The sequence below is a fragment of the Haliotis cracherodii genome, unplaced genomic scaffold (assembly GCF_022045235.1).
Source record: "Haliotis cracherodii isolate W230 unplaced genomic scaffold, xgHalCrac1.p SCAF_6, whole genome shotgun sequence".
Classification (NCBI taxonomy): Eukaryota; Metazoa; Mollusca; class Gastropoda; order Lepetellida; family Haliotidae; genus Haliotis; species Haliotis cracherodii.
The window spans coordinates 25,084,339-25,098,267 of NW_027266319.1; the positions used below are offsets into that span (position 1 = coordinate 25,084,339).

The window sequence follows — 13,929 nt, forward strand, 5'->3', positions numbered from 1 at the left end:
ACGTGTGCGTGTAAGTGTGTGTACATGTATCCAACAGTTTTTATTTAGAAGGAGGATGAAACCCTATACATGTAGCTAACTAAAGCATCACACTACGTGACGAATAAAGGGAGCAAAAACACGCACCTTTAACCAACTCTTACTTGCTGCTGACGAAAATAGAGACATGCAATATTTATTAAGACACAAATTGGTGGTGACACCTCTGTGTTTCAAATGAGCTGAGCAATCGAAGACCTCCTCTGTTACACTGTGTCATTAATTGTTCTGTGACGCGCGGGGGAGTGCGACCTGTAGGTCTATGTACATATAGGTTATATATGTGTGTGTTTACACCACTGCCTCATTTATTAGGCCTGTCTGGTTTTTGTGTTCTGTCTATCAAAGGAACGCTGACATTTGATATGATAACAGGTATGTGTGTCATTCAATGATATGGGTTTGATCAGCACCCGGTGAGTGTTGTACATGTTCGGCATAGAGAGGGCGTGCGGGAGTGATTGAGAGAGAGAGAGACAGAGAGAGAGAGAGAGAGACAGAGAGACAGAGAGAGACACAGAGAGGGAGAGAAATGTGTGTGCGAAATTGTATCAAAACACTAGATTATGAAAACTTGAAAGTCCAAAAGATGTTGTGAACATTAAATTAATCGTAACCTGATTGAGACATTCAGGGGAACAAAATCATGCTCTGTACATATTACTCTTGTACAATGTGTGAACACGTCCTCGCCTGGTTGTTATCAGGTATAGAACCTATCAGGCACTCGTGTGATAAGTCACCGCGGGGTCAGGAAACAGTTCGGAGTACGCCTTGAACCCATTAACTCTTTCACTGGAAACATTAAGTTCAGTAAAAACGTCTCTAGTTTAGAAGTGAACCAAATGAACTCGTATAAAGATGTAACATTATAACCAAGATATCGTTTTAAAAACGAACAGTAAATCCCCAAACAGTGGCAAAAAAAATACCAGATGAAGTTACCATTATCTCCGCGGCATTGGATAACGTTCTTGCCAGAGGCAAGTGTGTCAATATCTGGTAAATCATATTAGCAGATATTTGTAATATGTTTGTGCCGGGATGCTAATGCAAACTTGATAATAATAAACATTAAGGGATACCGATGACCAATCTTTGAAAGACGTCGACCCTACACGTACGTGATATAACATGTGGTTACGAGTCAATCCTTTGCTTACATACATGTACATTCCTTTGTGACGGGGTCAATCAACGCGCGTACGTCTTTATGTAAAATAACAAGAAAGAAAGGCGTTCAAAAACCCTCGCGCAATGTAACTAATTCTGGTTACATAATACGAGGCGCAGATATTTCTGATAACTTGAAGCAGGTGAGCTTAATAATAATAACCTAATTATAGTACACATTTTTAAATTAAAGTGCATGTTTATTTAAGTGAGTGAGTGGGTATGGTTTTACGCCGCTTTTAGCAATATTCCAGCAATATCACGACGGGGGACACCAGAAATGGGCTTCACACATTGTACCCATGTCGGGAATCGAACCTGGGTATTCTGCGTGACGAGCGAACGATATAAACACTAGGCTACCCGACCTCCCCCGTAATTTAAGAGTTAAGTCGATGAATTCCTAGATTCATGTACATGTATACCCAAGCACAACAGATAAAGCAGATGTAAATATATTTATTGTTAAATCGGGCTCCCTTGTTGACACCTTGTTGGCTGACATTCGTATGAACTATTTGTGTAAATAAGATGTTTTGTCTAAGAATATGTTTACTTAGTCTTAGGTTTATAACGACAACAGGCAGTCGGGGTTGACCGAATACAATACAGGTACAGGTTTCTGTGTTTAGAAAGGTTTTGTGACATCGCAGGTTGTGACCCTTTTCTACAAATACAATGGGTGAGTGAGTGGGCGAGTCAGTCAGTCAGTCAGTCAGTCAGTCAGCGGACGGGCTTGTGGGTGGGTGACCGAGCGGTTGGGTAAATGAGACAGTGAGTTGACATTAACACCGCCATCAAGCTGAAATGCTATAACTGACACATTCAAGTTGATTTTTATTTTGGTTGGAGGACATATTTCTATAATGCGTATATCATGTTGGAAAGAAATATGAAAATAAACATCACTCAAAAGCATTAAGATGACAAAGTATTCAGCAACATATGCTCTATTAACTCAAGATGGTCACAACATGGTAGCAACCAAATCTGCTCTCGTAGCTTGGTCCAACTGTATATTTACATAACAGAGTCTCTAATGTACAAATACTGCCCACAGACATTAATAATTCCATACAGATAACATTAATATTGTTACTGGATGACATGGATGTGATTAATCCTCCAGGTCCAACTCTCCAAGTGCCTGATGATATTTATACAGAGATAACAGATCCTACGCGTGTCGTTCATATTTCTCCTTCTTTCATGATGGTTCCAAAATTTAATAAGTCCTTGCCCTAAGCAAATGCGTGTTGGCTATAGACTTACGGGCCACAGTTATCGTTGAATTTATCAAGTGTGCTATTTTAACATGTAACTATTTGTCGACTGTTAGCCTCGGTATATGGTAATGGGCCCTAAGGTAAGCCTCCTGATCATTTGGAGGACCATGAAACGGATATTAGTTTGGAATTGTCATGTAGGTCTTCCTGATCGCAAGCACCTATTGTGGGTATTAATGGAATCTGATACAAATTGAGGGAGTTTAAGAGAAATGATTAATTAAAAAGCGGTTGATTAAATGTGGTCTCAGATGACAGACTGTGGTGTGAATATATAATATCGGATTTTATCATTGATAAGACCTGATCTTTTCTTGACAATTAGCGTAATTCGGGTATGTTATTGTTGATCACACTGGTATTCCAATCAATACATTCTTTGGAAATTATCATTTTTTCTGTAATGTGTGAGTTTGGGTTAATTGTACCTCTTGAAATATTCAAACAAAATCATGGTGGGAGAAAGCAGGAGCTGGGTTCACTTATGCGGGGAATTGAACCCGGAGTTTCGTTTTGACGAGCGATGGCATTAACAGCTGGACTACCCATTTCATTTCATCCAAATTGAAAAAAAAAACATATGGAAAAGTGGTTGATACATTGAAAAAGCTAGGTGTTGCTGATGGGATAGCCAAGTAATCAATATTACATCATATATTTTTTTTTCCTCGTGAAGAAAACTTCAAACGTCAACGCATGTATACAAACACTTCAAAGTAGATTGGGATACACGTAATACATGAAGTTCAAAACTGCAAGTAATCACCTCTCAATTTGGTACTGTTTATTTTAAGAAGAGCTGATTATATATGCTTAACGATAAGATTCCCCGGATATGTTTCGAAACACGATGCAGGTAAATACCAGAAAAAATGACACCATGAGGAAACATACCAAGCGTATCCAGGCATAATGAAGGTTTTAATTGGATAGCCCATGTGTTAAATAGCTGAAGAAGCCGATGGGTATCAACAAGATAAAGAAAGCTGTCGACGTGAGCCTGACAATTTACAGCACGCACCGAAAAGCTGTTTCCTTCTGGAGTGTGTTGTTGAGTCAACAACTTCCATTGTCGTTTGGGGTATAATTTACTGTTCCAACTGAATATGTAACAACACCGGTTCAGTTTTTCTCATTTGACAGACACAGTCTGATTTTATCTGATTTAGTACCAAAAGTTATTTTATGCACAATAGTACAGTCTTATGCTATTCGCCACGTGGCTCTTTCAGGTCATAATAAGTTCCCAGTAAACTATGCTTGTCGAAAGAGTGGACTTAATGGGTCGGATGGTCAACGCGGTGACTTGGTTGATAGCCTGTCATCGTACCAAAGCGGCGTGGCTCGTTGCTCAGAATATCAATCACTGCAACAATCGAATGTAATCCACACACAATCATCTCTAGGCAAGGAGTTAACTGGCTATAAAACCCCAGTAACCCCCCCCCCCCCCCCCCCCCGACACACACACACACGCACGCACGCACGCACGCGCACGCACACACACACACACACACACACGATGAACTTGGTTGGAACTATGGAGTTGTATATTTGCTGGACTAACGAGTGTGTGCATTGTCTATCAAACGTGCACGTCAAAATCGACACCCGGTTCGTACACAACGTGGCGACTGCCGTGCAGATTTCGGTCGATTGCAGATTGCAGGATTTGCAGAGCATGTGTACCGTCAACTGGGCGTCGACAAATATGTTCTTTTCATGTTTTAATCAAGATACCCAAGTGATGTAAGACCCGTTCTGTTACAATACAGATCTTGATTATCGATCAGATCATAAGGATTGGGGGCCGCCATTTTGTTTGAAACAAATACAAGTTATATGAGAGTCGGAATCTGATTGGTCTGTCTGAGGTACATAGAAAGGGCATAACTCGCAATAGCCACTAGTGACGACATGATCGAACCACGAACTTCCAGTCCAGTTCGTGAAGGGTGGAAACTAGACCTTTACAGTCAGTTAACTCCTTACCTTGGGAAGATATCCACACACAGTACAAGGATCAATATATTCTGTCATCTGTCATGTCACATAAGTTACAAATTGCTTATACTCCTAACTAACTCGATCCTGTAACTGCGAACCAACTCACGACAGTGAGTGTTCAATATGTTGTTCAATATGTTGACTTTTGATAAAAAAAACTAAACTCTTAAATCCCGCGTGAGCATTTGCAGAATCGATTACAAGTTGGATGGCTCTTTCTTTTCTCATCAAACAGTGTTACAAAATAATGACCATGGCTTTATGGATGTATTTCTTGGTGGTTGCTGAGGGACCAAATATGACCTTCAGAATGTATATTTTTAACACTGCATATTAAGAATATCCATCTGTCCGCCTTTCGGCTTCCCGTTCGTGTTTAAATACTAACTGTGAGATGGAATTTGGAGACAGAACCAAATAAGAAGCCATCTTTATATGCCCAAGGTGATCTCGACTTTCCCGATAAAGATGTTAGAGCTCTTAAACGCTGTTGTTGACGACGCCATTCTGGCATATGGTTTCTGCATTTCCTTAATATTCGTTTTGACTGTAATGGAATTATACATGATTGGGCACTATACTATAATTAATAAATTCCCTACTAACTAAATACGTCGACTGTCATGAATGATAAAACCCAAGGCCTAAGGATGTTCTGGTTAATGATAATCCTTCTACCTTTCATGTGGTCTCTTGAGTCAGTATACCTGCATACGTATTCAATAGTTTGCAGGTAACATACTTCGAAAAAAGAAACGTCTGGTGAACTGGTACTACAAGTCCTCGACCTACATTTATGAATGATATGACACATCCATGTTTCACAGGGTTTTGTCGAGTAAATACAATGCATTTGTACAGGCTGCAATTGTTTACACAGAGATCATAAAGATTATTGATTGTTACATACATGAATTCGGTTGTAATATACAACGGCCAAACGCTTGACACCTTGTTTAACACCACACAGCTGCCTGCAATCTACAACACTTTATGTGATAGTTATTGGCGAGTCGCTCAACAGACCACTTGGGGAGGAAAATTTATATGTCACCAATGTTCAATTGTGTGTTGCACTTGCGAGTATCACAGCTCCTCGTCGCGGAAGAAAATAATTGTTTTACATTCGATTGGTTTGAATTGAAAGGGCTTACACATTCATCCGTATTGGATTAAAAAATGAAAGTTTTTCAGACACCTAATTTGGCGGAGAGGTATATCAAAGGCGAGGTTAGATCGGTACATGGAGTATTACTTATGGACCAGTGACGAATTATCATTCATAAGGATAAATGACATGTAGGGTTTATTTTAGTTGCACTTTGGTATTATATTAGTCTAGTATGTCCTTAGAATTCTCCATGCAGGCACTGATATACATGTTATAGTTGTGACGTGTAGATTTCACTCATACTCCACATGTTGATGTACAGGAGTTAAGTGTAAATGCACCTAACGTCAGTGCATTGATTTCGTTCCAATAACCTTTACGTTTTCCGTCTCGAACGCGGTATTTCGGAACGATGGTGAAGTTACCACGCTGGTGTTTGTCACATACTTCTTATTGCTTGATTTAAACAGTTGATTAAGTTGTTTCGTATTTCTTTACATACCTTGGTAGAAAGTGCATGCTCGATTGTACCTCAGAATATTGCTCGACATAAAGGGAAAGTCGTGTGGAGTCGTTTTGTCACTCTGAATCTTTATGCATATATCTAAATATGAAGCAGGCGAGGTAGTCCCCCTGGTCTCCTATATTTCAAGTTCAGATTAGTAAATCAGCGGACTGATGAAATTGGCTATTTTTCTTATCCCAAACGTTTGTATAAATGTTATCAAAGAGGCAGTCCAGCATTTCACATATTGTTTTCTAAGTAAACTTCATATGGCATTTCCTTTCATTTTGGCAAAATGTCCTGAAAACAGTCCTTTAGTATGGATCTGAAACAGTATAATCTTCAAATACCCTTCTCCAGGTTTTACTGTATCGTAAGAACATTAACAAAAAAAAGAGTGAAGGATGAAAAGTGATATTTGACATTGACATATGCCAAAGGTGTACATACAAGGGCTTTGTCACAGAGGATTGAGTCGCCATGCTGGTGGCAAGTATACATAGCGTAGTCACTTGGATCGCCGTCTCTAATTCTCCCGAGTTTTAAAAGCTTTGATACTCTGAGTCTGAGTGTTCAGAATGAGAAGCGAAATAGCATCTTTCAAAGCACGGTCAATTTGACCTTAGCTTTGATTCAGCGTGTGTACCTTTAATGACCAAGATGGTAGAGTCCACTGTGCATTCTCCATCGTTTTTGTTTGTTTCAACAGTCTGGGTCATGACATGTCATACCATCGTAATGTATCTGAAATCTCTTGTCTTCATGTTATATACTATATATGTACCGCCGATCGTGGTTCAGATTCCTTTCTTGTATGACCCTTGTTGGACAACATCGTTGCCTTTGGTTTCACCAGCGTGCTAAATGTCCATTACTTCTTAATCAGCGTGGCAACTGTCCAATGCTTCTTCACCAGCTTGGTAAATGTCAAATGCTTCTTCACCAGCTTGGTAAATGTCCAATGCTTCTTCACCAGCTTGGTAAATGTCCAGTGCGTCTGCACCAGCGTGGTACACATCTAATGCTTCTTCACCAGCGTGCTAAATGTCCAATGCTTCTTCACCTGTTGGTAAATGTCCAATGCTTCTTCACTAGCGTGCTACATGTCCAATACTTCTACACCAGCGTGGAAGCTGTCCAATGCTTCTTCACCAGCGCGATAAATGTCCAACGCTTCTTCACCAGCATGGTACACATCTAATGCTTCTTCACCAGCGTACTAAATGTCCAATTCTTCTACACCGGCATGCTAAATGTCCAGTGCTTCTACGCCAGCTTGGTACATGTCCAATGCTTCTTCACCAGCGTGCTAAATGTCCAGTGCTTCTTCACCAGCGTGTTAAATGTCCAGTGCTTCTTCACCAGCTTGGTAAATGTCCAATGCTTCTTCACCAGTTTGGTAAATGTCCAATGGTTCTTCACCAGCTTGGTAAATGTCCAATCCTCCTTCACCAGCGTGGTAACTGTCCAATGCTCCTTCACCAGCTTGGTAACTATCCAATGGTTCTTCACCTGCGTGCTAAATGTCCAGTGGTTCTTCACCAGCTTGGTACATGTCTAATGCTTCTTCACCACAAGTTGATACGATGTGGTGTAACTTAAATACCGTTGAAACAAGCTGCAACCACGACTCACTCACCATCTTAAATGTGAAGGGGGACCCAGTTGATATGACTCTGAAATTAAATGAGAAGAGTTTTGCCACTTAGCCGTGTCAGGATCCGAGGATCCGAGGATCCTGAGTTCGAATCCCTGATTTGCCACTGTTATGATCTATGGTATGTAAGTGCCGTACCTTTGCTCTTGTTTCGCCAAAGTGGATAACATCTTCGACCTACGTCACCTTTGTACTCCCATATCATGTTGCCATGCTGTGATTTTTTACCGGACTCCCACGCTATAATGTCAGAGAATGTGTTTCTGTATGTGCAGGATGCACCTAGTAGCACCATCTCGAGTATAACACTGCACATTTATACCTGAGTTCATCCTATGTCTGTATGTTATCCCGATACACTTACAAATGTAAACATGGCAAAGTATATCAAATGTGAAATCTGTCTAATTAATTTGCACAGTGTCTTTGAAGAAATGGGTTACTAGGTGCGAAGAATCTGCGAAACAGACTTCTGAGTATGATGATCACAAATAATTCTCTCATACGACCCTATCTGTTTATTACACACTTCCTCAGATAAAAGACCGTAATTTTGATACAAACTGCAACGCCCGTTTTACGTGTTAATAGCAATGTATGAAACAGATTTCATTAATCGCTGCAACAGTTTGGCTCTTTTGCAAATGGTTGCGGATTCTTTGTTTCATGACATAAGGACTTGTGGCCCCCACACCATCGCCCCGAAAGTAGCCACATAATCCTTTTAATCCTAAACGTTAGAAGGTTAAATCCAGCTGACGTACCATTACTGTTTACGTCAATGCTTGTCCTAAGTAATCGACATGACACGATATCATGTAGATTAGGATGGTATCGTACTACTGTTTCTAAAGGCTAGCCATTCGAGAAGAGATTGACCAACTTTGCTTTTACGAATGGTTTTACTGCTCATCAATTGTCCACTACTGTGCAAACAGTCTTGCAAATTCCCTCATTTTTCATTGTTTGTGGTCATATTGTTATCATAAAACGTCAGCTGCAAGATTATTAACCATTCTTATGCTATTTGCTCATCGTGTAGTTGTGTTTGGTCATGGCCTAGAGCAGAGAAAGAATCGTAGTAATACTTTTAGATAAATATACTTTGATTATGGTTCATCTCAGTGTCCCGGGAATAATTTTCCCATTATGTTTGTATATTCAGCCGCCCATTACGGCTGTTACATTGATCATTTACAATATATCGGAATAGGTTAGGTCCATTTACATGTAGACCTATTTAGAAAGATACTGAACATGTATATATCAGATTGCTGTAGACAGGTAGAATCGTTTCTTTGTCACTATAGTAAATTAGTCTGTATGTATGTTGCGTGTGTGTGTGTGTGTGTGTGTGTGTGTGTGTGTGTGTGTGTGTATGTGTGTGTGTGTGAGTGTGTGTGTGTTTGTGTGTGCCAAACCATATTTCAAGAATGTCAGCATCCGAGCTGCTTGTATTTGTGTAATATCGAACCACGGATATGATGGACGTTCTGTTCATGCGGTCAGCGATCACTTCTCTACTGCAGACACATTATCAACATGCTAGTCATGCATCCTATCATGTATAGCAAAGTGATAGAATAACACACGTTGCACAAATATCGTGCTATTTATGCAACCCTCCAAACGTTTAAATTTGTATCTTTATTTCATAACTGCCTCATACATGTCTTACAGCGCCATCCAATAAAGACCGCAATCCCTTGAGATAATTAGATTACAACATTACCATCATCGAATATCATGTCCAATGAACAGACAATATCATCTTCGGTCGTCTTCAAATAAGCCATCTGTTAGAATGTAGAAATAACTCTTCATATTAATCTCAATAAATGGCATTGTCCCTTTGGCAATGTGGGTATGATTCATAGATTTGCCAATATGGGGGGCATTATGCTGTTACAAAGACCGATAGGTGATATTTGTGATGTGATAGGTATTCTTATTTTCATCATGTTGGTCGACCTCTGTCTATTTGTCCAGAGGGATGACTGTTAATGGGCATATCTTGGTTGATGTATATCGGTTTATCGCAGATCGTCACTGACCTCTAATTCCTGATGATACTTGGTGGTATTTTCGTTGTAATCAGAATATATGATGATAAAAGCGACAAAACCATTTCAATATTGATAAGAAATCACTGCAAACAGCAGAGTCGACTGTATCTCATGAGCTTGTGTTCATGAATCACTATACAAAAAGAGATGAAGCAGGTGCCCACCAGTGCTATCCGTCACAAACACATGCAAAGGCAAGTCAAGTTCACTGATAAAAGACATGTGGTAAAAAGTCAAAATAGGGAATTGCATCGGATATTATTCTTAGCACAGCTATATAAGTCAAAAAGGGAATTGCATCGGATACCAGTGACAAGAATGATATCATGCGCCTTTGATCTCTTGCAGCTATTAAGAAACATAATGTTTCTGTTAATTTGAGAACGTTAGTAAACGGATCAGTAACCAAGCTATCGTATCGTTTATCTCGAATATTGTGTCGTTCATCGGAAATGTAGGCCATCTCGGTCATAATTCATATACATGCATGCGTGAGTTTGGTTTAACGCCGCTTTGCATAGCTTTTCCCTTACATCATATCGGATTGTAGGAAATCACGAAGTGATGCAGATCTTGGACGAGTAATACTTTGGTGAAACCCACGAGCTTGCCTTGATGCTACCAAATATATTAATCAAATAAAATCGAGCATTCGAACCCACGCCTCAAGGAATCAAATCTGAAGAGCGAATAGCTGCGCCTGAGACGACTGGGCCCCTCATGCCTCCTAAATATCCCTGAGCGCCCATGCTACTTGTGCAACATTTATTAAATGTTATCTTTTAATGTTAAAGGTAATGGTTACAGGCCAGTAATCTTCATACACAAGAATATTTTGGCAACTGCGTATTTACTACGTATCAAGAATACGCTTAGATCACATATCATTGATGTGTCTCTACTCCCATCCGTTATAATTGCTATAATTGTTTCTGATTACAATTACGACTGAACGGAACACAAAACTCCACCTTGATGAAATAATGAAATATTTATATCGCCAGGTTGTGCTGGCCACAAGGTTATAAGTGAAATATTACATGTTTGTGTAATATAATGACAAAAACTCTGAACTGTCTCAGTTCTCTATTTTACAGGGGTGGTCGGGTAGCCTAGTGGTTAAAGCGTTCGCTCGTTCGCTCGCTCGAAGACCCGGGTTCGATTCCCGACACGGGTACAATGTGTTAAGCCCCCTGCCGTGATATTGCTGGAATATTGCTTAAAGCGGCGTAAAACCATACTCACTCACTCTATTTTATTATACACAGATTCCTTTTATTATATCTCAGTTTTTGACATGATAACTCAAATCAATACGGAAACCTTAGATGCCTAACCACGTGTTCCAATATTAAGTGATTTTGAATGATGTTTTAAAAAACACTTACAGCACACATTTTGTCCATAATACCTCAAATGTGTTAAGGTATATTATATTTCATGCATCCATAAATGTAGTTAAATAGAATATATTTTTGGTAACAACATATTCCACAGGAGAAAATATTTTACACAGGTGATAGACAACAAAGAACATAGGAAAAGAAGTATTTGCCGCCGTGGAATGTTAACCCAAACCACTTATGCAGTCTTGGTACATATTACCTATCGATTTTGTTTGTCAACATGGTGTTCGAAAAATCCAAGCTTTGACCCAGCATGTTAATCCTCAATCACAATGTATCAATATATTTAGTTCCAACACCCTCATGTGTACGTTGGAGGTCAGTATATCCTATGTTTACCTACAAATCAATCACAAGTGGATCGATTTATTTGACACTGAAAATTTGCCCAAACTCCAACTACAGAATGACTTGACACCTGGCTCGTGGTAATATTGATCTCGTGGCTGAGGATTTAGACACCGAAATTTGTTTGATTTATTTAGTACATGTATCCGTGTACGTCTATTGTCGTGGTTACTGTAATCCCTATTTAATTGGAATTGTATGTACAACACGTGTACGCTCATTTCTTTTGCCTGAGATGTGATTAGCGATATGAATAAGATATTCACGCTTACTGTATGAAACGAAAGGTTTAATGCATTCAGCACAAACATCTACATGTTGCCTGTTCGGCATTTACGCTTTAGAAGTGTGCAATTTAATGACAGATTTAGCGTTTAAATACTGCCCGGAGTAGGCGTATAAAGAGACTGTTATTTATGTCAAAGACTTCCTGATTTAACGCACGCTCAAGTTAAAGATGCTGGCATATTGCCTTACAGATGCACGGTCTTTGAAACTGAAATTAAGACGGACGAATAACGGTAGGTTTATTACACGTTATCCTAAATTGACTACCCTCTTACTCTGTGTGTACACAGACATTTAGCCTCAATATGAATTCATGCTGTGCGGTCGCTGTAGTCGTACAATCTCGCCCTCCTGCTCTAAACGGCTCCTGCTTCTAAGGTCGAACTGTAGACTTTCCATTGGCTTTCCTTGTCGATCATTTTCCGAGGAACAGTTGTTATCGTTGCGTTGATTGGTCAACGCGCGCTGCACGTGGGGTTAACAGCGCGCGAGTTTCCCTTGTCGTCTGCTAGTACTATTGATACATATCATCAGCTTGGAAATAGCACAAGTCATTTCACTGACGATGGATCCCGTTTGTATGGATGTAACACCAGCATACATAGAGGATTTACGTCAAGGATCTGTGCATTCGAGAAAGGAAATTGTCTAACTGTGTCAAGTCAACTTTCTCTTAGTGTTCGCAAGTATAATTTACAATGCCGTCGTCCTTCAAATCACGCCTGTAACTCACCCAGTGGATTTATCACATTTTGTTGTGAACAAGTCTGATATCATCGCAATGTCTCCGAGGCATGTTTTGCATGAGCGATCCAACGGGATAATATATCATGTATGTATGTCTCTTTTCTTCACGACATCAGTCATGTGTATGGAAGTTAAAATCGGTGTCATCCTCCCTTTCACTGGGAGGTTACCATGGATGATCCCAAAGACAAGACCGGCCATAGAGTACGCCGTAGAAACTATTCAAAAAGATGCAAACGTTTTAAAGACCCATAACATATCTATTGTGTTCAAGGATTCACACTGTTCGGAGACGTATGGGCCTTTAGCAGCTATAGACATGTACGTGGAAAAGAGTGCCCATGTTTTCTTTGGCCCGAGCTGTGATTACTCAGTGGCTCCGATCGCCAGGTTCTCCTTCAAGTGGGGTATCCCAGTAATATCCGCAGGTGCGTTGGTCAGCGCCTTCCAAAACAAGTCCAAATATAAATTGCTGACCCGCATGATGGGGTCATATGCCAAAGCTGGGGAATTCTTCCTTGATCTCTGCACGACGTTTGGCTGGAAGCATGTCGGTCTGCTTTATCACAGCTTTAAGACCGACCCAAACATTGGGAAATCTAACTGTTTCTTCACCATGGAGGCCATCTTTTTAGCATGGAAATACATACACGGGGGAGAGCCTTGGCATAAGGATTTTGACCAAACAACCCCGGTCAATTACAGAGATATTTTGGTGGATGCGTCGAACAACGCACGAAGTAAGATGCATTTTTAATCTAATTCACACAATGTAATGGTCTGTTTATACACGTACAGCAAGGTTCACCGTGATGGATACAATTAGGTCCGTTAATACATTTCAGCGCACACACCTGACTAAATATGAATCATGTGTAATTATTTTATGAATACGGTGACTAGGACAGTTCCATGTAGCTTCACACGATACTATCATATCTTTGTTAAAATTACACATATTTTTTATAAAAGCTGATAAATTTAGTTTATTAGATCAGATTAAACAGGGAAATGTAACTGTTAGTTTCAGACAGCTTGTAATGTTGCTTTAATCATCGACACTGTGATACTTTTGAATACTCATAAATAACACGAAATGTACACGTGATATTGACCAGACGGTTGATATATGATATTAACATAACTATGATGCATGTGTGTCGATATTAATGTGTCCCCTGCAATTACGCCCCAATATACGACAATAAATATCCCAGCATGATATTCCGAAATGCAACAATTATGAGTGATTTGATGTCATAACGTTGTGTTTGTCAAAAACCTTGCGATTACATC

The 13,929-nt window shown here is 39.8% G+C and overlaps 1 protein-coding gene across 6 annotated transcripts in view; it reads left to right on the forward strand.

Annotated features, from left to right (window-relative positions):
* Positions 1-13,929, forward strand: part of LOC139445984 (atrial natriuretic peptide receptor 1-like) — a 498,295-nt gene that overhangs the window by 372,292 nt on the left and 112,074 nt on the right. Inside the window, exon 1 of one of the 6 annotated variants that reach the window (XM_071227239.1) lies at positions 12,428-13,373. The exons of the other annotated variants lie outside the window; for them this stretch is intronic. Coding sequence (XP_071083340.1) covers positions 12,668-13,373 — 706 coding nt within the window. The 5' untranslated portion in view covers positions 12,428-12,667. Of the gene's footprint in view, positions 1-12,427; positions 13,374-13,929 lie in introns of those variants that run through there. 6 annotated transcript variants of the gene reach the window in all.